This window comes from Crocodylus porosus, unplaced genomic scaffold (genome assembly GCF_001723895.1).
Source record: "Crocodylus porosus isolate Cpor-Errol unplaced genomic scaffold, CroPor_comp1, whole genome shotgun sequence".
In the NCBI taxonomy this organism is placed as follows: Eukaryota; Metazoa; Chordata; order Crocodylia; family Crocodylidae; genus Crocodylus; species Crocodylus porosus.
In genome coordinates this window covers 2,746,064-2,771,483 of record NW_017728932.1, presented here as the reverse complement: position 1 = coordinate 2,771,483, position 25,420 = coordinate 2,746,064, and the positions used below count along the sequence as shown (strand labels likewise).

The window sequence follows — 25,420 nt, the reverse complement described above, 5'->3', positions numbered from 1 at the left end:
TCCCTAGAGGTGCAGGTAGCACCTATAAGCTGCACTCATAGACCATGAAAGTTTTTTGAAGTTCTGTGCAAACACCGAATAAAAATGGCCATGGTTGAAAAAGTTTGCAATCTAAGTGAATCATGTATACCCAAGCTGAGCATTTTTGGGCCTGGGTTTTTACAAGTGAACTAAAGCAATGTCCTACAGCTTGCATATATATAATGATATAAGGTGATTGTTAGGTTCTCTTATTTTTTATGATTCAGCAGAAATCTTAGTGGGGGAAAGGGGATGTAAAAATTCATGTGAATTCAGGCTTTGTGTTCCCTTTAATTTAAACCACAGGCCATCTTGCCTGGAACACCCAGCACATGTTTCATTTTTTTATTTTTTATTTGTAATGTGTGCCAAAGTAAAAATTACAGTGTGTTCTGAGCAGTCAAATGGTAATGTTTACTGCTATCTCTAACATGATCTCCAGCTGTGGCATGACACGAGAATCTTGAACTGGTTTCTGTGCAGTCCCTGGGCTGGAACTGACAATCAGTTGATTGATTATCAGTCCCAGCCTTGGCACCATATTGGAGTCTTGAACTATCTCCAGTGTGGTGCAAACATAGCTTTTAGGAGCATCAAACATGAAGGAGGGAGGTCTTTAACTACCTCCAGTACGATCTTGGGGCCGGGACCAACAGTCAGCTGACTAAATCACAGCCCTGGGGCTGCGCAAGGACCAGTTCAAGATTCTGGCATGATGTAGGGGCTGAGATGGACAGGCACCATACCTGGGCTAGTTGAGACTGGTGCAGTCCTAGGGCTAGGATCAACAATCAGCTGATTGTGGGTCCCAGCCCCAGTACCACACTGGGGCCTGTTCAAGACTCTGGTGTGGCATCAGGGCTGGGACCCACAATCAGCTGATATTGGGTCCAGCCCCAAGACTACAAAATGCTTGCATTATCTCCATGGAGCAGTCAGATGAAAATGGAACGTGGGATTTAACAGTCTTGAACTATTCCTCCAGCAAAAGAGGCCTAACTTTGCTATGATGCTGTCATACTTAGCATATGTTTTACTGCTTGAAAGTGCGGACGCTCATGTCTTAACTGCACTTAACACATCCTAAATGTAATGTGCAACATGGCCTCATGAGTCAGTCAACTACATTTCTTTTTACAGTGTACAACAGGGACGGGCGAAATATGGCCTGTGGACTGCATCCAGCCTGCCAGTTGGTTTCATTTGGCATGTGGGCACCCACCAATTAATTGTACCCCATTTAGCTTGCATGCTTCACTCAAACCCTCCTGCACGGGAGGGCCCCAGCCTCAGTCAGCACACACAGCTTCCAGGCAGGGCCACTGCTGCAGCTACCAGAAGACCTGCTCAGCTTCCCTGGCCTCCAGTGGCTCCTCCTGTGTCCCTGCTGCAGCACTCGCTCTGGGCACCAGGTAGGAAAGTTGCAACTGGACAGGAGCATGGAGTGTGGGGCTGGCAGGAGTGCAGAGCTCATGCCCACCTGGGCTCCAGGAGAGTGGAGCTTGGGTGGGCAGGGTGTGGGTGGTGTTTGTGGGGTATGAGGGAGGGTGGGGGGTGTGGGGACCCCCCAACATGCCCCTCCTATGGCGCATAGCCTCTGCCGGTGGCGGCAGCAGCAGGCGATGTGTCTAGGATGCTCGTGGCCCACGCAGGTGCAACTGCTGGGCAGCACATGACTTCAGCCAGTTTGGGGAACTACACAAGGAGCAGAGCCAGGCTGGCTTGCCTTTATCATGCAGGGCCCATGTGCAGCTCCTAGCACTTGTGTGCCACTGGGAGGAAGCCCCATGTGATGGAGCCAGCTGCCTTCCTTGCTCCTTGCCGCCACATGGAGATCACGGGACTCTGCTAGAAGTGGCACTGCTTCCCGATGGAGTCCTGTGATCTACATGTGGCGGCAGGGAGTGGGGAAGGAAGCCAGCTTCAGTGCACGGGGCTTCTCCCTAGTGGTGCCTAAGTTCCTGGACCTGCATGTGTGCTGTAGGGAGCCCCATGCAATAGAGGTGGGCTGTCCTGGCTCCACTCCTTGCCACCTTGTGCAGCTCCCAGAACTGGCTGGAACCAGTGCCGCCCAGTGTCTGTGCCTGAGCAGGCCATGAACACCCCAAGGGCCTGTTAGCTGCTGCTCCTGCTGCCGGCTTCAGCAGGGGCTGTGCGCCATGGGGAGGGGGGGTCCCCATTCCCCCCACCCTCCTTCACACCCCAGAAACTTCACCCACACTCACACTGTCCCCACCCTGCCACAACCCTCACACATATACACACACCCAAACCCCAGAACATACCCTGCTTCCCCCAACACACAGCCACACCCCCTCACAACCCCCCCACACAGCCACCTAAATACCCCACCATACACACACCCTCACCCCCCCAACCACATCCCCCTCTCTGCACACAGAATATACAAGAGTAGGACTAGTTTTGACCTATTATGCAGTCACCTCTACATATACTATGCTAACACTCACAAATCGGGACAAAAATATTTTTTGAAATAAAATTAAAGTATGTTCTAATAGATTTTTGACTTTTAGTATATGATTTGGCTTTTTTTCTGGTTCCAAGGTGGCAAGCCCCACTGTCCCAAAAGAAGCACTTCTGGGGGCAAGGGGAGGGACTTCCAGTGGCAAAGGTTAGGGAGCGGGACTTCCAGTCCCAAGACCAGGGGGCAGGGCTACAACTGCAGCCTTTGACAGCTCACCAAAACTAATTAAGCCGCCCTCCACTCAAAATAATTGCCCACCTCTGGTATATAAGTACCTATGTAGGGAGGGGGCAACCAATACTGGGTATCTTTTTAATCTGCACAGACAAAACATAACAAGATCCAAAAAAGGTGGGGTTTGAAGTTAAAAAAATTGAAAATGAATATAAGATTCATATTTTTAACATGACCATTAACCACTGAGTCTCCTTGCAAGGGGGAGCAGTAGATTCTCCAACACTGGAAGTCTTTTATTCACATTGGGTGGCTTTCTGGGATAGATGGTCCAGTTCGACCACATGTTATTTGCCTTGACACAGGAATTACTGAGTGAAACTCTATGGCCCATTTTATACAGGTGCTGCCTAGAAGATTGTAATGGTCTTAAGTTGAAAACTGTGACTACATGGTATTTTCTATTAGAATTTTTTCTTTCTTTGTGTCTGCTTTCTGATTTCACATTATTTCCATGTTTTACTCTTTCCTCTGCCTCCTGGCTATACTTCATTTTTCACCCTGTGTTTTTCCCTGCTGACTTGTGAAACAGGAGAGAGACACAATCTCTCCTAAGTGGAACATGAACCCAGTAACTTGTTTGGTTAGAGAATGAATTGTCACAGGCACCTAGTATAAGGGGACATTGTGTGTTTTGTGATTCTTGATTGTCATATAACACGAATCTGTTCCATGTCAAGGAGCAAAGATGATGACAGAACGCAATGGATCTGGTCTGACAGCTGTAAGAGTCGGCAAGAGCCATTGACTTCAATGTCTGTTGAAACCAGAGAGTGGATACTTTTCCTCTGGTGGTTGGTCTGGCGCTCTCATATGTGTTCTCCATTGCATTCCACTCTGCTGGCAGGATGTAGAATAGAGAGATTCATTGCACTTGATGAAGTGGGATTATTTTTCCCTTTTGGATTGAGATATTTAACCTGGTTTGTGTGTGTTCTTGTCTGTCTGTAGCAAGGCCGATTTGTACGTGTGCACTAATAACACTCCCTGCAGCAATTATTGTACTGCTTTTTATCAGCTTCTCCGTGCTTAAAATATTAGCCAACTAATTACCATGGGGATAAGACGGAAGAGAAGACAGTAAAGCTTAAAGCTGTATAGCACCAGTTGGTATCAATAAGGAGAGCAGCTCTTCAGCACCTTTGCAAAAGACCCCGGGTGTCTTTTGCTGGAATTGTGAAGCCCTTGCATCCAGAGGCAGGGAGAAATTCATGCTGCCACTAATAAAATGTCCTGGGAGTTTCTAAAAATACATTTCTCACACAAAAGTATTCCATCAAACTTAGGACATTTCTACATGAGCTGTGTATTTGACAGATAAAGATGAATTGACCACAGAACTGAAAGTAGTGTTGTCTATCAGCAAATGAGTGTGACCTAATTACATGTCATGTGCAAACAGAATGTATTCCCAAGTTCCAACCTACGGTATACTTGGCATTTTAAAAGAGCCACATTCCCAAAGCTAAGGGCAATTATGAGTAAAATTGATTAATTCTAGTTAGGGGATGAAATATATATACACATATAAATATAAATAAATAATATATATATATATATATATATATATATAAAATGAAAATTATTTTAGAATAGACTTGGGTAAATAATATATGTTTTTGGTCACTGGCCAGACCAAGAACCTTGGACAGAAAATTGGTTTGGGTCAAATGGGAATGAACATTTTAGGATTTTTGCACCCAAAAAACAAAAATCAAGTTGATTCCAAATGTTTAATTTTGGGTTACCATATGTAAAACTCCTTAATTTGTCTGCCCACTTCCCTTTTTCCCAACACACTTTTTTGTTTTTTCACTATACATCAGCTATGATGCAAATGCCATCCCACAATGAAATGTCAAAATGTTTCATTTGGAAAATATCAAAACAAAATTGTTAAAAATATGGCAGAGCAAAATACTAAACAGTTTTCAATTCCCCCCCCCCATTTTTGGACTGAAATTGTTTTCTGGATCTGACTCCAATTCACAAATAGCTTTATTTCCTCTGAAACTGCATTTTTGACAAGTCTACTATTTGCTGAAAAGTCCTGCCCACTGTGTTTACAAATAGTTTATTAAATGCCTAAATCTTCACAATATTCACCTTCACAATCAAGAAAAACTGTCCTTGTTTAGGGCTAAAAGAAAAGTCCTTGTTTAGAAAAGAAGTGAACGCACAAATACAAGTTGAAGAATATGTAATATAAGTGGAAAAGGGGAGTTTATACCAAAGACTACAAATTAATATTTATGAAAAGCAGACTTATTTTTAAAAAATTGAAGCTGTAACTGAATACTCTATGTCCAGTAGCTTTAAGAGGTAGTTAGCCAGATTAATCTGAAGTCAGGCAAGAGGCAAAGCAAATTTGCACTTTATAAACTAACTAAATCAAAGATGTACAGCATAAGTTTTTTGTAAGCAGTAGCTTACTTTATCAGGTGCTGTGCAGGCAGTCCCTGTAAGGCAGTTTATGAAGTGTACATCTACCCTGCCTTCTTCACTAATTTAAGGACAACAGAAAGGATTTAAAAAAAAATATTAATCAAGAACTAATGAAATTTCAGGCATAGATCTATTACTCAGTAGAGACTATGAAATTATCAGTAATGCTGGAAAGGCAGAAATATTGAAAAAAAATACTTGTTATGGACAGTATAAATATTTTGTCTCATATTAATAAGAAGTTTCATGATACATTCACAGTTTACAGTGATGATGAGATACCTTCTATAAGAGTAAGCAGTGAGGATGTTAAACAGCAACTGCTAAACTATTTATAAATCCTTGGGACCCTATAATTTACATCCCAGAGTTTTAAAAGAATTGACCAAGGAGCTCTGTTGGTGTTCTTTACAAATCTTACAATGCTAGGAGAATTTCAGAAAAACTGAAAAAAGCTATTGTTGCCTTTAAATCCTTTGAAGGGTGCAGTAAAAAAAGCAAAGCATTATTATGCATTATGGACTTGATCAGTGGAACAACTATATTTTGTCCTTAAGAAAAAGAGTAAGCCAGTAGCTTCTAGATTCAACATATGTAATACGCTACTATACTAGGGATTCCCAAATGATATACAGCTGGCAACTTCCATTTGGGAACGATCAGTATGTCACCTTGGTGTTACTTCTTGGCCTTCAGTGGTCAGGGAAACATGACTCCCAGGGCCTTGTTACATGACAATTTTGGGCAGCTCCTGGGGCTCCTAATGCCTGGATTGTCTGGACATTAATACCTTAAAGTAGTTTTAAGCACTTGTTATGTGGCTCAAAGTTATGCCACTCCAGGGCAGGATTAACTTTGATCCGCACTATGCAGCTTCTATTCCATTAAGGTTTGGCCGCTCCCCACAGATGTGTGATCTAAACTGAAGTCCTCTGGTATCCCAGGATCTCTCACGTCCCCGCCTGTAGAGCAGAAATAGAAGCTTGTCGTGGCTCATCAGCCCTCTGGTGGCAATTCACAATACAGCTCCTACCCCTGCCCCTCCTCACCAGATCTCTAGTAGCAGGTCAGAGCTGTGGAGGTGGGGGACGGTCAGAGGTTTCTAACCTAAGGGTGTGACTACTCCAAACTAGCACCAACATTGATCAATATGTGTGTGGCTCACAGCATAAGGTGTAGCCAGGCCCCCAAATTATGCAAGTGCAGTTTCTGTTAGCCCTGCAGCTCAGATCACTAGGTCAGAAAACACTGCAGCACCTCTCAGATATATTTGGTAGGAGGTGAAATAGTATCCTGCTTTATTCCAGTTCTGCTAAGACTGTGGTTCCAATCATCTATATTGTGTGTGTGTGTGTGCACCTGCATGTTCCTTTCCATTGAATAATCTTGTTTCATTAAGATATCTAATTGTTATTTAAAACTGCACACATTGGAAACTATTGGTTTCCATCATTTTTGTTTATCAGTTGTAGAACTTATGTAAATTATATTTATTTTAATGTAATTTAATAGACATGGAGAAGTGCACAAGTATTGTCTTATTGATCATGTTGAGCATCTTTCTTCAAAGCACTATCTAGTGGTCAGTGCCAAACCTCGGTGGTTGTGACTCCATAGAACATTAAGGAACTTGCCATAAATTCAGTGTGATGGGCAGATTAATCTAGGTGAAATACTGATGTCCTTATCTCAGTTTTACTCCATTATTTGGGAGTATGCTGGAGTAAAAATGGGGAAACATTAAAATAATAAAAGAAAGACATTGGAATTGGTGTGTTAATATTGTTGTGCCTCAATTTCCTCATTGCTAAAATACCAGTGTTATCCTTAATCTGGGAGAGAAATTGTGAAGCTTCATTACTGCTTGCATTAAACAAAATCGTGTTGCTGTAGCTGTGATGGTACAGGGACCACACAAGGAAGGGCTGTTTGGTAATATCTTTTATTGGGCCAACTTTATAGTTTGGAGAGATACCAGACAAGCTTGCAGGCACTGAATGGTGCATAGTATTCAATCATTCCCTGTAGAAGTATCTTTGCATGTTTCTGCTGTTCAGAGATGCTAGCTGAGTACATCTGTGAAACAGTTAATGTTAAGGCACCAAAAGGTTTCAGAGGGTCGGGGTAGCTGTTTTGGTGTTAGCTACTGTACCGTAAGTCAAAGGGGGAAAGGAAAGCGGGACTTCTGGGGCTTGCCTCTTCCACACTGACTCAGCTGGGAGCTGGTCTTTACTGTAAAAGTAGAAGGAAGCATTTGTCCTAAAACATTATGTAAATGGGCATGTATGTGTTTATATGCACTGCATGCTGTGGGTTTATCAACTGTGTGAAGCATATCCAACCAAAGAATTACACATGTCCACTGCAGCTGAATGAACTGAAATGTTAGGGACAGTGCAATGGATTTTCAAACCCACAAATGGCTTTTAAGTGCCTTATTAACTCCTGTTGATTTTTCCCATGTGAGTTAGTTGCCTGTTGAAAATCTTCTCCACCATCACCTTTTCTCTTGGAGACCCTTGTTAGTTTGGTCCTGTTAGCAAGTATTTCCTGAAGGCTGAAAATCTAATCCAAAAATGGCATGCAACAGGTGGTCATCATCATGACTTTAAATAAAACGTCATTATTAGAAAAGCCTTAATCATCTCAGGCGACAAGGAAACCACACCTAACAGTGCAGCTCTGAGTAACCACTCCAGGGCTCTTAGGGGGGAATAGTCCTCAATGAAAACTAATGAGTGATTTCTTCCGAGTTCTTGACTTGCCTGTGGTTTGTCTTCTGTTTGATCAGAGTAATCCCCTTCCTGAACATTGCCTTCCCCATTCCTCTGACCTCTTATCACTGGCTTTTCTTTAAATCAGAGACTGCTGGACTACGCCAGATCTCCTGTCCATGGGTGCTGTGAGCCTTTCAGCTTTCACATGCTCAAGCCCTGTTAAGAAAAGATAGATGTGACTATATTTAATAGTGAACATAATTAATAAAGCTGATCTAGCCAACATCTGATGCTTATTAGGGCGAAAGTGTTGAAAAGACATGCCCTGGACTGGTCATGATTTGTAGCCTGAGCCTGCTATTCTTCAGGAGTTCTGGGGAAAGCTTTTGCAAAGGGCCAGAAGATAAACTATTTTGGGAAGATGTGTATCCACATAAGAGGCTATAAGGGTCAAACCAGGAGATGATGTGGGAATGGGAATGGACTCAGCTAGTGTCCATGGTAGTCCATCCAGCCAAGCATGGTGGAGCCGTGTCTCTGTATTCCCTTTGGGAAGCTTTCATGGAAATGTCAGGTGTTGACTGTGTCTGAAAGCATGAATGTTACTGGCTAGACCAGTGGTGCCTGATTTTTTTTGGCCCACAGGCTGAATGAGTGGTGCCAGGTCTGTCCATGGGCCTGATCTGGTGTGCGGTGCTGGGCCAGAGTAGTCCAGTTCAGACAAGCAGAAACTGCCTGGCTGGGCCCAGTGCAGCTGTGCAGGAATGGCTGGTCTTGTGCAGCTGCATTGGGCCCCAGCTGGGCCCCATCGGGATGGATCAGGCCCTGGGTAGGCCCCACAGGTCTCTTTCATTCCCCCCCGTTTGTTGGTATTCAGCCCTCAAAAGGGCACAGACAGACCTTCAGCTCCCCACAGTAAATCAAAAGTGCCATGAGTTACAGCAGTCCCTTCAACCCAACAGACATTTGCTGTTGGGTCCAGGGCGTTGGGGGATGGGAGCTACACTTTCGAGGGTTCAGAAACTCACTTAATTGGGCACTGTTAAAGCACTCTGCAGCTGTCCACTTCTGTAAGGGCATGGCTATTGAGCGCTTTCAAGGGGTTGATCATGAGACAAACATGACTTCTGATTGCATCCAAAGGGGACAATAGAGGCACACTCACATTACCCATCTGTCCTTTTTCATGAATCAACTACTGCCTTTTCATATCACTTTGCTGCTGCAAGTTTTAACCATGAGAATTCCAGACTGATGCGCATTAAAAGGTCATTTCTTCTTCCCAAGAAGGACAGTGCCAGTTCTCAGTTTCTGTTACATCACCATAGCCCCCAAGTTACTTGACCAGGTGCATTAGGTTTCCTCCAAATTACTACTCATCTCATATTCTTACTGAAGATTTAGAGAAAGTTGTTTGTACCATCGATTAAAACAGTATTCTATTATTTCTTGGCAAATCAAAGTTCTATTAAACCTATCAGTGAGCATTCATGTTTCAGTTTTTACTAACCTCTTAATACATCCCTGTGCTTTAAATAATAATCCCAATTTAACAGCTGAAAATATAAATCTATTCATCCTGATAGTAGCCAGCTGTGACAAAATTATAACACTTACTTGATAGGTTAGGAAAAGTAAATGGTGTTCTGGTTCTGTTCACGCAGACTGTCTGCTGAGCTGTTAAGTGGCTCTGGTTCACTGTCTCTAAAACTGAGATAATAGCATTTGCAATCCTTTTTGAGGTCTGTGTCTGAGAAGTGCAGTTGAGGTTGTGAATATTAGACAGAGACAGGTATATATGTGTGGAAGTATTACTGATGAAATCAAAGACACTACACATGAGTAATTATACCTAACACTTTTCTTTCCCAGCTCTCAGTGAATGTTGCAAAGGAAGATGGGTATTTTATTATCCTAGTTTTACAGATAGGGAAACTCAGGCCCAGGGAAGAGACATAGCCTGAAGGAAAGCGGCAGAGCTGGGAGCTGAATGCTGGTCTCCTTGCCCCTAGCCTTGCCCTAGACTGGGATGTCAAACTTGCCCACCCTTGCCAGATCTGGACCCCTGTACTAGACATCTCTGCACTAAAGCATACAGACACGTTGGCAGGTAAGGTCTGCACAACTGGAGCTGCTGACTGCTCCTAGTTAGTGTTCAGAGAGCAGGATATAGAGGTTTTTGTTTGCTTTTAAATGAATGGTCCCTGATCCTGAAATTCTCTCACCTTCCCTCTAGTGTACTTCCCGATAGGTCCTTGGTGTTAACTTCTTCAGGGAAGAAACCCAAGGCCTCGATCCACTGATGTCAATGAAGCTATGCTGATTTATATCTACTGAGCAGCTGACCAGAGGCCATCTTGTTTCCCTTTTTATTTTCTGTATAGATTCTGGGTATAAGTAGTAAGCAGTGGGGCAGAGATGGTAGGAGACTATTTGCTGCTCTATACAACTCTGTACCTACTGGCCCAGTTGAAAATATTATTTTGATTTTTTTTTCCTTTCACTTCTACTGATGTCCTGATGTTCAAAGAGTAACTTTGCTGAAATCAATAAAGATCCCTTCATTTAAAGTTACTGTAAGTAAGGGTAGAAACATACCTGTTTTGTTTACCAATTCTTAACTGAGGAATCCTAAGACTTTGTACCTATTTAATAGCCATTATAAAATTACACAGACACCGTCTGAGATCTGCGGACTTGATGATCTGCTCAGGTCCCTTCCGACCTTACCAACTATGAAACTATGAAAGAAGGAAAACCAACCTCATTCTTCATAGGTCATTCATAATTGCAAGTCAGTTGTTATAGCACATGTAGGCAGTCGTGCCTTGCCTGAGTGTGTCACTGAGGTTTAGGTGTCCTGTCTTCCAAGGGCCAGCTCTTAGGGCCTGACAGCTTGACCTGGCTGGCTCATGTTAGCAGGGCACACTGGACACCCTCCGTCTCACTCACCACATCTTGATCCTTAAATAAGAAGGGACAATCCTTGATGTTGCTCTCCTGCTTCTGCAAGCATCACGTTGTTCCTCGGGGCTCCACCTTGCCTTACACCCCGTCTTTATGCCAATGTGGTCTTATAGTCGAATCAGGTAGAGTGCCATCAGGTGATGGGATAGCCCCACCCTCAGAATTGGACTGCTTTTTTCCTCAAAAATTGGTAGCCTGCTTTGACGCAGTCCAGTGGGCTTTCACTGTCATGCCCGTCAGGCCTAGTGCCTAAAATCCTGACTTTTCCCCATTGGGCATCACTTTGGTCCCCCCACTGAATCATTTCCCTGGGCCCACACCAATGGATGGAATGGACTCACAGTTTGTTCCCTTGATTCATCCAGAGAAGTGTTCATCGTCTCAGCACCTCCACTTGATGTCAACAATTCCCCGGTGCTCTGCAGCTGGTCCCACGATGGCGAGGCTCCTCTGAGCCTTCAATCAGAATAGCAAATATTGCTCTTCCCCTCTCGCCCCTGCCAGAGCACGCTCAAGTTGGAGGCAGCTCTCCTGCAGCCATGCTCCCTGGTCTCTACTCTTCTAACTTCAGTTGCCATGGGGCACATCTTTATGATGTGCTCAGCTGTGCCCCAACCAGTTTGGATCCGGCACAAGCTAGTAAAGTGTGGCAGTTGTGGTGCCAGGGATTCCCCAAAATGCTCTTCCTTCCTCTTTGGTATCTATACCCCTGAACCTTCACTTTGCTAGATTAAACAAGCCAAACTATGTTAGTCTCCTTTCAATAATAGACTTCCTGCTTCCCTTCATTCTCATAGCCTTTCTTTGCATCTCTTTCAGATTGAGTTTTAAATGCAGGTTATCCAACTTGCATCTGGTATACCATATGAGGTCTAACCAGCAGCTGGTAGAACGGCATTCGGCTAGTCTCTCTATACATACTTCTGATACATCCAAAGATTACAGTTGGCTTTTTATGGCTGCATCCTACTAGGAGTTCATAGTCATCTTGATTGTCTAGTATTCAAAGGTCATTCTCTGCCTCACTTGTTTCCAACTGATGAGCTCTCTGCTTATAGCTGACATTTTAGTAGTTTCCAAGTGCATGACCTTGCATTTTTGTTCTACTGAATTTCATCCTGTTTCTGTTACCCCAGTCCTATCATCTGGTTCTTTCTGTATGACAACCTGATCCTCCAGTGTATTAATTATGCCTCCCATTATCAGCACATTTGAAGGCTTTGCCTCAATGATGTTTCATGAAAATATTCAGATGAGTAACAAGGATTATCTTTAAGGAACTCCAGTAGTAACCTCTCTCCAACCTGATACTTCCACTGTCACACTGCCTGCTATCTCCTGTTTTGCCAGTTCCTCATTTGCTTTCCAACTTCTTTATTAATCCTCACCTGCAACTTAATTGATAGTCCTTTATGTGGCACTGTATCAATAGTTTACTAAGATCCAGAGAGATAAGCTGTACCTTACTATCGTCTAGAAAAAAGCTGCCAAATAGTATTCAGATCAGTAACAAGAATTATCTTTGGTTTGCTTTTGATAGATCCAAGTTGCATTTTATCCCATTTCTTTCCAGACCTTTAATTATTCTGCCCTTCAGCAATTATTCTAAATCATATTTGATCAGATTAACAGGCCTGTAATGGCCTGAATCATTTCCCCTGCTTATTACAACGACAGCATCTACGATTGTCCATTCATATGGTACCACTCCCTCTTGGTGGGTTTATTCAAAATACTTGCTTACGAAATTTATGAAACCCTGACATGGAGATTACTTGCCCTTCCTGCTTGACTTGAGTGCATGAAGCTTTCTAAGTTTTGCTTCCACCTGGTGATGGTTATTTCCACTTCCAGAACCACATTCCTATTCTCCATCTTGCATTTGCCACCCACTCTGCTCAGCATCATGCTCCTTACTGAAAATTGAGGAAAGATATTTAGTTCTTTGTTCATATCTAGATTATACTGAATTACTACCCAATCCTCACAGCAAAATGGCCCCACTTCTCCTGTTTTCATTTATTTATATGCCTGAGGAGTTTTTTGGTATTTGTTTTAATACCCTTTGTGAGTCCTAACACAGCTTGACTTTTGGCAATTCTTCCTTTATATCTATACTTCTTGACCACCAAGATGGTTTGCTTTGCTGATCATTACTTTGTTACTTAGCTTTAATTTAGCATTTCATTTTTAAAGCACTGTCTGCACTTCATATAATTATTTAAGCATCAACTTTAAACTTATACTGTAAGAGTTTTGTCACTACCTCTTTGTAGAACAGTTTGCCTTTGTAAACCTTATGTGCCCTCTGTCCAAGACATTTACATTTAAACCAACAGGTCTGGGTATATATCTGAATATTTGTACACTTCAAAAGGGAAGAAGGTGAGATTCAAACCCACCTGAAACTTAATTAGCTCTCTGGCCAGTTTAGGACATTGGGTGGTGCTGACTTTCCTTGCTCCTTAGTAAGAGCAGCCTGAAATCCTTAGAGCCAAATGAAGTGGCTCTTAATTTAACAGATAACATTTGTTCTTTGTGCATCATGTTCTGGGCTGTTAATTTTCTTTGATTTTTATTTATTTTCATTAGCATTAGATTTCTCAAAGGGGCACATCTGCAAGTGCAAACCATAGCAGAGTCCACATGATTATATTGCCATAACCCCTCTGTTTCCTTACCCTTTCCCATCATATAATTCATTACTGTCCTGCTTCATGTCTCTGAAATCAACCCTCAGTCCTACAAACAGACACGCAGAGAAGCTTGGCAAGCATGCAGGGGTCTGGGCAAGCATATTCAATTGAATAATCAGGGCCATACTCTTTGACAGCACAGTTGGTGAGATTGATTCCTACAAGCTGGGTGAAATTTTGCCCTGTGCAAGGAGGCTGTCTGAGTCCTGTGTAGAAGGTGAGACCTCAAAATGGGGGTTAGCTGGCATGTCCATCTGGAAGGAATGGGAGATATATTAATAGCTTTGACCAAGCAAGGGGAGAATAGGGCTCCATATTTTATTTGCGCTGTAAAGCATCTGGTGTACTTACTGGCTCTGTGGAATTTACTTGATCTTATCTTCCTGTGTGGATGAGTAAGATCAAAAGCATGGAGCCAGTTACATGCAGAACATAATTCCCTGTTTTACACACCATAGACAGTTCCAAGCCAAACAAGCCTCACCCCTTTCTTTGCCTTTTGGGACAATGCAGTTATGGCACTTGCATATGTATAAGCCAATTCATGCCAGAAAAAAATGTTGTCCAAGATTTATTGCTGGGAATAAAAAATTAAATTGGTATTTCCTGTTGACAATGCAAAAATCCTTTTTCAATACACAATAGTAATGGGATTCCTGTAAACCAAATCTGCCTGTGCAGTTGGGGGGTTTAGTTTGCAGGATGCAGCTTGGCATTAAGTTGGGGAGTTCTCAAAGTTCGGTGCTTAATTCCTTTAGGCAGTTTTCAAAATGCCAGTGTGGCTAGTGTTATAGATGCTAGTGGACTGAAAAGAGAGTTTCTGAGGGGACTTTGTTCACTTAAGGGTTTCTTGCTGTTAGGACCATATCCATCTACTTAGACTGTAAACTCTTTGCAGAAGGGACTTTTTGTTTCGTGGCACTGCGCAGCTGGTGTTCCTGATTTGCATCCCTGTTCACTGCTGTAGTACAAATAATAAAAAATGGTTGGCATCAGTGGAAGTTGCCACCAGATGCTTAGTGCGACACGGGTTGGTTGTGGAATAAGGGGTTGCAAGCGGTGAGTGATTCTCTGCCATATGCCACACTGTGTGGTGTTTTTCCTTTTCACACTTGATCCTAGAAGAGGTGATGGCTGGACATGCCAGTCTCTATTGCAGAGAGAAAGGGAGTCTTTCTGCTAGCTTGTTGTGTACAGTGCAGGGTTTCTGCAAGCTGATGGAAAGTTGCCTTGTTGGTTAAATCTCTTTTCGGTGTTTCTTATGTTTTCCTGCATATATTTAAAAAAAACCCAAAAACCTTTAAAAACGTTGACCTGGAATTAGACACAACTGCAGCCCTGAGTTAGGTAAGTCATTTTCCTTATACCACGCAAACATTTTAAACGACACCCCTAACCTTCTTGGTTAAGTTAATGTTTCACTCCTTATAAAGCATCTGGCTTCAGATATGGGCATATTTTATTTACATTAACATCCAGCATGGTTGTGGTCACTGACTTGTGCAAGAGAGCTTATTACTTAAATAATAGCCGTTAAGCATTTTTTGGTCTTGGATTAAAAGTTTGCATGGAGACAGAGTTACTTGTGACATTGGGTATTATAGCTGTTTTAATTCATTAACAAGATGAAAATGTTGGGTTTATATCTTATTTTTTTCTAGAATGTATGAACTGCACAAGACTTGCTGACATGACTGAAAGACTAAACACTCTGGAAGCCAAGGTCAGTGCATTTATTGCTTTCCTTTTTGGAAAATATTCGGTGAATTTAGTTCTTGTGGACAGGGTTCAATTGAGCATCCCAGACAGGGGAAATCTGACACAGCTGAATTGTCAGTCAGGTACAGCATAACAAATAGCAGTGCAAACTTCATCAAGTTGCCCAGCTACTATAATGCACCACAGATTCATAATGGTCATCTCTTTAATGGGAGGGTTGTTTAGTTTCTCTGCCCCCACAGATAAATATGAATTCCCCTGGTATTGGTGGTGCTTCTTGTTTGTTGTGGTAAGGTTGGTACAAAAGCTACCATTATTAGAAACCTATTGCTCCTGATCAGAAAGTGTCCATCTGAACCACTATAGGTTTTATTCTTCTCAGTAAAGAACTAGAGGGCAAATATTTGCAGTGTGAAATTCTACGGGATTCAGCTGGGCAATATGGGCTTTACAAATCAGAAGTAAATTCAGACCCTGGCGCACAGTTTCTGAATGTGATCTCTCTCTCACCAGTGGCAAACACCTGGAAGAAACTCTATCCACAAAGAGTCCAAAATGCAAAAACAGCTTTTATTTTTCTTTGGCTACAAAATCTAAATCTGAGGTAACGTATATCAGTGAACGAAGGAGAGGCATCTTCAGTTAGAGACAATCATTTTGGAATGACTCCACAACAGTTCTTCATTCAGCCTTTCAATCATTTTTACTATTTCTGTGTCCTTTATGGCATTTCCATTTCCCTAAATTCACCTCTCGCTTCGCTTCTTCAACAATGGCATATAGAAGAGTGTATGTGTGCTGGTTACTGATACAAGAAAGCATTTTCCCTCACTTGAGTAGGCCCCACTTCTTACTGGCCTCTTTACATTTGAAGGCTCATCCAGTAGAGTCTGAACTTAAAACCCAACAGCTATCCCAGCATAATTCCTTGTCCAGACACACCCACAGTCTTCCATTTTATTTGCTGATCTAACTGGCTGTAAATGGCCTTCACCTGAATCATAGACATCTAGTTGTCTAAATCAACTATGGTCATGTACAGATGTTCACATACTTGCTATTCAATCCATGTTTATTGTTTTTCCCTTTTTTAATTTTAGGGGGATTAGCTCTGAACACCTTTGCTGGGAAGAATTTAGTATTATATTTCTGTAAATCTTTTTAATAGCCACCTACCATGCATCAGAAAAATCACTCCAGTCTAGCAACAAAGGAGTAAAGTCAGTCAGTTCTCTTTGATCTCTGGTTCCTTCAGTGACAGCCCAGTCCTGTTTGTTAGATGTAGTACTTGGGTCTCTCTCAATGTTTGTGCTTCTGCTATTATTCATTAGCTGATGGTTATCACTGACATAAGAATTTAAGGAGACTTTGGTGGGGGAGGGTGGTATGCCTGGGGCTTTTGCAGCCAACACATTATATTCTTATAATTTGGGAACTGTGTTTTAAGTTGAAATGGCGTGAGCAATGCTCTCTGGAACCTCCTCAGAGACATTCAGGGTTATGTTTCACCATGGGAAAATAATAAAAGCATTTGGAGGGGGGTGACTTTCTCCAGTGAAAACAACTGTTGTGGTGTTGGGAAAAAACTGTTTTCTCTTCAGGCAAACACGAGCTGAATTGTTATTAAATGCAAAGACCTGTCAGGCAGTTAAGAGCAGGTGTTAAAAAGGACATGATGGTCTTGCATCTGACACTATGAATGCAATGAAAAGTCCAGGGAGGGCAAAGTAAGGAAACTTTTGACTTCTATGGGCTTGGGGTCAAGCTGTTGCTGGTTAGTTGCAAACAACACTTCCTTTTCTCATTTGCGTGAGTTTCTGTACCTTGCTCCCCAGAAAATAACAATCTAGGATTTACACGTGATTCTTGGGGCCAAAGTATCTGAGCAGTGTATCTTGCACTATTATGCATGCTTTGCATGACAGCACATGAGCCCAAAGCTGTTGTCCATAACACCATTGTAAACCAAGCCTGAGGCTATCCAAGGAGAAGTTGAAAGCCTGACTCTGATGCTCCATTGGCAGTTCCAGGTCCAGGATGTGACTTCACTAAATTCAATAAGCATGAAACTGGCTTATACCAGAGGAGATTCTCTGGGCAGTGTATTCATATATAATAACACTAGCACTATAAAACCTCTAGGCCTAGGGACAGACATTACACATCAACAGGTTTAAGTGATCAGAAACTGGTTTAAACCTGTAACAGAACAGGCTTTCAGTGGACATGAACCAGTTTGAAAATGGCCAAAACCGGTTTGAGATAAACCTGGTTGAATGTAGTATCAGACTTAACTGATTTGACTCAAACCGGTTTATGCAATGCCTGTCCCAGATAAGATAAACCAGACTCCCCCAGCATCCTGGCATGCTCTCTGGGCTGGGCAGAACTCTGGTCTTTGCTACAGTGAGCTGGGCTGACCTCTCCCCTCTGCTCTCTAGCCAAAGCAGAGGCAGGGTGTGGCCTGGCCTGCCATAGCCCCTGATCCAAATCCCTCCCTCCTTCTCCTCCCCACCATTGAAATACCCTGGGGACTGCAGCTGGTGTTTGCCACCCCCAGCCACACCTCCACAGCTTGCCTGCAGCCAGGCAGGGAAGCAGTTAATTCCTTCCTTTGTCCCCTCTCTCCCCAAGAGCCCCCAGGGGTTTGGCTGCAGTCTTTGCAACTTACCTGCAGCCAGGCAGGGAGGGGATTAATTCCACAGCATGTCCCAAAGCAGAGGGAGAGAGGCAAGCTAGTCCCCTGTGTGCAGATCTAAGCCCTGCACCTCTGAGCGTAAAGCTAAGACCTGCAGGACCAGACTGAGAGGTGGGAAGTGTTGGCAAAGACCTGTCAATCATCACACATGCTGGAGATGTAGTTAAGGGAAGTTGCAGACAGCTTCCCCAAAGAATGCAGAGAGCTACATTTACATTATAAAGCAGAACATGTAAAAGGTGGGAATACCTAAGCAAAGCCTTTCTGAACGTCTGGCTGTAAGGAAGGCTCTGCCCTCGGGATTAGTAAAACTAATTCTTTGCCTTCCTGGTTTACAGTTTAAGTTAGACTAAGTTTTACATGCTGTGTTTTACTGGGCTGTATCTTAGCTTAGGCAAAGATTTTTGGTAGTTCCCTGTTGTATGCTTTGCAAATTGCTCTGTTCAATACATGTTTGCTTCAGAGAAATGACTTTTACCCCATCCCCACTCCTCAGTCTGGCAGCAACTGCTCCTTCCCGCCCCCCCCGTAGTGGCTAGTATCCCATGTGTTGTGCTAGCCCTGGCTGGTGCCTTGGCCATGCCCCCTCCGCTCCAGCAGGGAGGAGTGAGAGCCTTGGGGGGGTGTCTCTTCCCTCCCCTTTGACAGTGGCTGGCAGGCATGCTCTAGCACCCCCCAGCTTCTGGCTTGAGCCACTGTAGTTATATGGCTGCATTTCCTGGTTTAACGGAAAATGTCTGTCTAATTCTTAACCAACTTAAGCTGTGCAGCTTAGTCTAACCTGCAAAGCGTGAATCAATTCAGGCTTGGGCTTTTTGAATGTCTGTCCCTAGCCCAGGTGTTCAGTAAGCACTGGGTGCAGCATGATTTTGCCTCTTGTATGAGAGTCCTTTCCACCTCAGAATGAATACTTGTGCTGTTGTAGCCATAATGTGTTCATAGTCACAAAATAGTCATGCTATAATGTTGGAAATCCCTTTAAACAGCTCTTGTATTTGCACTCTGAGGTTGTGACCTGCACTGAAGTCAGATGGGATGCACAGTGATTTCAACCAAAGGAACATAACATGCTAACAGCTGGTGACTTTTCAGATTGCGACTAGCATAGAGGTGAATGCATGGAAAGTCCAACGCCAAGATATAGCCACTGGCCTTTTTAGAAGGTTTTTAAAAGGTCCCAATCAGCACCATCACTTCTCTTTGAGTGCTGAGGTTTGGATAACGCAGAGCTATACATTATCAAATGACAGCTTCCTGCCAAAAGAACTGCATTCCTGTAAGGGAGCCTTGAGACAAGCTGTGGTCTTCCAAGTCTCAAAGTAGCTGGACAGTCTATTGAATAAACAGAAAGAACAAAAGACCTGACCAGCTGGTAGAGTCTGTTTCACTTGAGGGGTCGCAGAAACTTTGGTAGCATTGATTCTTGTCGGCTCAGTCAGTTGATCTTGGGCATCGCATGTTTTGTCTGTGTGTTTTAGTGCTGCAGTATTTTGCAGTCCCAGACACTCGTAATGTTAAGCAAACTCTGTCTCTGGAGGCTTGTCTGGCCTGGAGAAGGAGTGCTGTCAGCCTCCGTTTTAACTACATGCTTTTAAATGTGATTATTTTATATGTCATATCTCTTCCCATTGCAGTTGAAGGAATTAGTGGTTGGAAGACTCACATTTCCAATTCATCTTTCCTATAACTAGATCTTAATGCAGTTATTATGAAGGCAAGAAACTTTTGTATGTTGGGGAGTGTGGCAAAACAGTTTTATATATATATAGATATAGTTGTATGTATGTATGTATGCATGTATGTATATGTTATATTTAAAAATAAAACATTAGGAAGAACTTCTGAACTTTGAGGGTTGTTAGCCACTGGAACACCTTACCTACAGAACTTGTGGAATCTGTCACTGAAAGTTTTCAAATGTAGATTAGGCAAACATTTATCTGGAACAGTTTAGATCATAGATAGGGATGATCCTGCTTTGAGCAATACAACTAGATGAGCTTCTGAAGCCTCCACCAGCCTGATTTTTATATTATTCTATGTTATGCCATAGGCTTTTCCTTGACTTTGCCAGGGCAGCAACAAAGCTCAGCCCTGGATTTGCACTTACAGAGGGAGGCAGTTATGCTATGGGCAGAGAGTTGCAGTTGATGGGATGTGATGCTTTTTCTGAAACAGAACTAATTTATCTGGTAGGAAAAAAACACCAAAGTGAGATGCATGAAGAGATTATAGAATGAAGTCCAGCATTTTAGAGTGGCCCCTTCCTAGAAATATAGGATTTCCATGGTCTCTGATAGTGGCAATGTGTGCATTAGGGCTGTGCAAAACTTCAGTCCCTGATTTGATTTGGTGGAGACTTGGCCTGATTCGGTGGCCAAATCTCCAAATCCAAATCAAATCAGAGGATCCTTTAATCTCTCCAAATTGAATTGGAACCGTCCACATCGATTCAGAGAGATTTGAAAAGATTCAGTGATTTGGAAATAGACACAGCTTTAAATGTTTTTTCTGCATACCTTTAAGTAGCAGGTGGCTCGTGAGTGCTGAGATGCTGGAGCACATGGAGTGCCCCATGGGAGCGCGGGGGCTTCCCAGTGCACTTGGCAGCAGACCCGGAAGTGGACCCGAAGCAAATCCAGTCCACTTCCAGGTCCGCCAGGGAGAGCACAGGTGCCCCCACGCACCCTCCCAGCTCGGTAACTGATGCCTCCTGGCTCAGGGGGGCACCCGGGGTCCCCCCACAGCTAACTGCCAAGCTGGGGGGGGGGGGGGCCTTGCAAGCTCCCCAGCCCCCCCAGTTCACTGCCAAGCACATAGCCCCCCCCGCTCCTGTAGGACGCTTTATCCGCCCCAGCATCACAGCGTTCACGAGCCATGCCTGGTACCTCAGGGTATGTAGAGAAAACATTTAAAGCTGTGTCTGTGTCTGAATCGCTGATTCTGTAATCAGCATCGAGTCTTCATATTTGGATTTGGCTAAATAGAATTGGGGATAGTGATTTGAATCAAGGAATTGAATCACTGTGCTTGATTCAGGCCGAATCTGAATCAAATAGGGCCCATTTCGCACATCCTGGGCTTGCATGGCAATGTAGTTCCCTTAATATCTAATGTGTTGTTTTGCTTCTTGGATTCAGATCATACCTTTTAAAAGGCTGTTTCACTTCTTTAGCATCCCCCCCTGTTTTGGCTTTTGTAGAGGAAACATCCCTATTTTTTTTTTTAATGATTGTAAGTCCAATGAGCACCATGTGCATCCATGTCCTCAGGATCAAGTAAACCCATGAGAAGTCATCCCTCTGTGGTGCTGCATCTCACCACAATGACTGTTCAAAGCAACATGGTGGAATATTGGCATAGCAGGATCTTGACGTGTGATACCCAGCTGTGTCGGAAGAAAATCCCTATCACACTTCTATGGCAGAGGGAGACAGAAATGAAGCGTTAAATATCCCATAGTCAAAATGTACCTCTATGGTGGCCCAGGACCTAACCCCTAACTAACCAGGGGTCTAGTTCTGCCCTCATTCTTCTGGAATGCACTGTTTTAAAAGCCTCATCAATTGAAGTGCCGTTGCTCCTGATTGAGAGTACTGTGTAGGTAGGATCAAATCATGTATGAGCAGGAGAGGCTTGGGTCAGAGCCCACTGAAGTTACTGGGAAGTACCAGTGCAGTAAGAAACCTTTCAAGAGACATTACAAAAGATAATATGCATCAGCCTAGCCCCCACCCTGCAAAAGGGTACTTGCCAGCTTTGTTAAATTGAGGCCTTTCAACAATTTTTTTTAATAGTGAAATGATATCTGCAAAATTCAGGGTTGCTAAGACTAATGATTTTTTAGATGGGTTTGCACAAGGGGATAATAAAACTGACTTCCTGTGAATAGGAACTGATCGTTATGCCAGGGCCCCTCTCTTCTTACTAGAGATACAGATCTGGCTCACAGGAAGTCACAACCTCCCAAAGCATTAGCCCCTCACACCTGAGCTGAACTACTCTGGAGGTTCAGAAAAATGGGGTTGAACTATTTCACTTTTATGTTCCACTGAACTAGGTTCAGGCCAGGACCAGAAATGACAAATAACCTCAGTAGAGGCAGCTGTTACTATGTTTCTGTCTTGAGACTATAGAAAAATAGCAGAACATTTCTCAAAACACTGGTCACCTGAGCTTCCTAGCTTGATTTTAATGGACCTTTGAGCTTGAGTGGTTTGGCACAGCATCCAGACTTCTGTTTTAGCTTTAGGTTTGATGGAGATTAGCTCAGGGCTATGGAGAGATTGTCTGAGACTAGGACAAGATCTGGAATTTGTCTGCTGCTTTGCTTTACCCGTATGGTCCTGTCAGGTCTTTCCTTCTGCACCCCTGATGATACCTGTAAAGAATGAGAGCTTGTTTTTCTGGTATACCTTTCCCACCCAGCCACTGATGATATTACTCCATTCTCTGTCTGACCCATATAGCAAAAGATGGAGGTAAGGATGGTGGCTTCCACCTTTGGGCACCTGCTCCTGGCACAGCAGTGAGCACTAGTGATCTGTGAGTAACCGGTGAGCAGTGGGTATGCAGAATGCACACATACTACTGCCAGGACCCGGAGGGCATTCTCTCTAGCTCATATTTCTCTTCCCTTGCTTCCCTTCCCACTTGCTCTTCTTCTCTGTCTGCCTTACTGAATGTTCATCTTTCCCATTCTCCTGAAGCCTTGTAACTGCTTTTCTCTAGCTCTGGCTCTGGGACACTCCCCAACGTAGAAGGTAAGACCTACTGGGACTGAGCCTGCTGGGGCCATGAACACTAACATTTGCTCATGTAAAAATGTTTGCTTTGGAGCCTTCCTATGCACAACATCAGTGTGGGGGAGCTGCTAGAGCTGGTGTGAGAGAGGTGGTGTGAGCTTGTGGAATGGAAATGAATAAAATGGACCAAGGGGAAAACAATGCCAGGTAGAGTACAGGATGAGCACAATAGGAATAATTGCCTTCCTACTCATGCTGTAGAATTGGTATATGACCAATTAAAAAAATTATACATATACAAGTCAGCAGGACCAGATGGTCTTCATCTGAGAGTGCTGAAGAAGCTGGCCAAAGTCATTGTGGAGAAACTCTTCCACAACTCATGGAGAAGTCCCTGAGGACTGGAAGAGGGCCAATGTTGTGCCCACCCCCGAGAAGGGCAGGAGGTTGGACCTGGGTAACTATAGGCCAATCAGTCTAACTTCCATCCTAAGGAAAATCCTAGAAAGTTCATCAAGGAGTTTATCTATGATACGCTTGCAGAAGGTAAGATTCTGAATGACAGCCAGGATGGCAGGTCTTGCCTTACCAACCTCATCTCCTTCTGTGACTTTCCTTCTCTGTGACATGAGAGAGTAGGTTGACATTGTATACCTTGACTTCCAAAAGGCCTTTAATTTAGTATCCCATGATGTCCTTGCGAGAAAATTGGGAGGATTGTGGGCTTAACTCCGAGACAGTCAGGTGGCTGAGAAACTGGCTGCGGGATAGGACCCAGAGAGTCATAGTGAACAGCTCTATGTCATCCTGGTGAGAAGTGGGCAGCGGTGTCCCACAGGGGCCCGGTGCTTGGTACAGTACTTTTCAACATTTTTATTAATGATTTGGATGTGGGGGTGAAGAGCTCACTGGCCAAGTTCACGGACAACACCAAGTTCTGGGGAAGCCTGGTCATGTGGTCATCTGAAGCACCATGCTTTAACAAGGACATGCACAAGCTTGAGAAAGTCCAAAGAAGAGCCACCCATATAATCAGAGTCTTACACAGCAAGCCATACGAGGAAAAGCTGAGGGATCTGGGACTCTTCAGCTTGAAGAAAAGAAGGCTGAGAAGGGATCTGGTAGCAGCTTACCACTGTACTAAGGGAGTAAATCAAAGGCTCAGTGAGCAACTGTCCACCAGGGCACCCAAGGGGAAAACTAGGAGTAATGGCCACAAACTCCTAGAAGATCAATTCAGGCTCAACATTAGGAAAAGCTTTGTCACAGTCAGGGTGTCCAGACTGTGGAATAAACTCCCTCCAGAGGTGGTGTAATCATCTACCCTGGAAATGTTCAAGAGGAGACTGGACAGTCACCTTGCTGGGGTCACCTGACCCCTGGTTATCTTTCCTGTTTGGTGCAGGGGACTGAACCCGATGATCTTCTAAGGTCCCTTCCAGCTTTACAATCCATGAATCTATGAACTATTTCAAACTGGCTGGTGCACCTCAAGAGTAGCTGCTGACTCTGTACAGATTCAACTCTGGGTACATGGCTGAGATGCACAGGGTCATTCCTGTAATGCTAGAGTGAAAGCAATCCCTGGGTGGACAGCTGTTTTGTTATTGGAAGAAGTGCACCAGTCACATGAATGAACAAATGTTCTCTTTACAAATCCAGAAAGTTGGCAGAAGCTATGAAAAGCCCAACAGTGCGTGAGGATAGTAAAGGTGGTTTAGTACCCTCTTCCTCCATTGTATGTATCATAAACAGAAGGCAGCCAGATGCAAGAAATCTGTATTTAACTATAGAGCAAGTAGCTGTGGGTCTTCAAGTCTGTTTTCCACCCCCAGTTCTGAAACCAGTATTAAGTTGGTGAGGAGGTCACTGAGCTGATATCACAGTTCATAGTACAAGGGATGCATTTTATTTATCCGGGATGTGGGACTGGAAGTTAGCTAACCTATTTAACGATTTCTATGCCTCCATTTTTCTGAGCAGGAACTGGGTCACCCCCCCCCACACACACACCGGGACCCCTGTAGGCCCCAGGGGAGGCACACCCAGGTTTAGGGCCAGTGAGGACCTAGTCAGGGAACTTCTGGAGGGGCTGGACATATTTAAATCAGCAGGTTCTGATGATCTCCACCCCCAAGTGCTGGGGGGATTAGCAGAGGTCATTGCAGGACCCCTGGCACGGCTTTATGAGCACTCGTGGTGCTCTGGTGAGGTGCCAGGGGACTGGAAAAGGGCCAATGTGGTCCTCATTTTCAAAAAAGGCGGGAAGGAGGACCCAGGAAACTATAGGCCTGTTAGTCTTACCTCGGTCCAAGGGAAGCTTTTGAGAGAATTATCCTGGCGCATGTTCATGAGGGGCGCCAGCAGGGGAGGTTATGCTTTGGGACAACCAACAGGTGTTCATCAGAGGCACGTCCTGTCAGACCAACCTGGTGGCCTTCTACAGCCAGGTCACAAAATCTTTGGACACAGGTGTTGCAGTGGATGTAGACTTTCTGGACTTTCGGAAGGCCTTCGACACTGTCTCTCACCTCGTTCTCATTAAAAAATTAGGAGACTGTGGCATCAACACCTACACAGTCAAATGGGTCGCCAGCTGGCTGGAGGGCCGCACCCAGAGAGTGGTGGTGGACGGGTCATTTTTGACCTGGAGGGATGTGGGCAGTGGGGTCCCCCAGGGCTTGGTCCTT

General features: G+C 43.9%; 1 protein-coding gene across 1 annotated transcript in view; it reads left to right on the top strand.

Annotated features, from left to right (window-relative positions):
- COL26A1 (collagen type XXVI alpha 1 chain) overlaps positions 1 to 25,420 on the top strand; it is a 290,417-nt gene that overhangs the window by 212,084 nt on the left and 52,913 nt on the right. Inside the window, exon 5 of the mRNA XM_019545291.1 lies at positions 15,230 to 15,291. Coding sequence (XP_019400836.1) covers positions 15,230 to 15,291 — 62 coding nt within the window. The remainder of the gene's footprint in view (positions 1 to 15,229; positions 15,292 to 25,420) is intronic.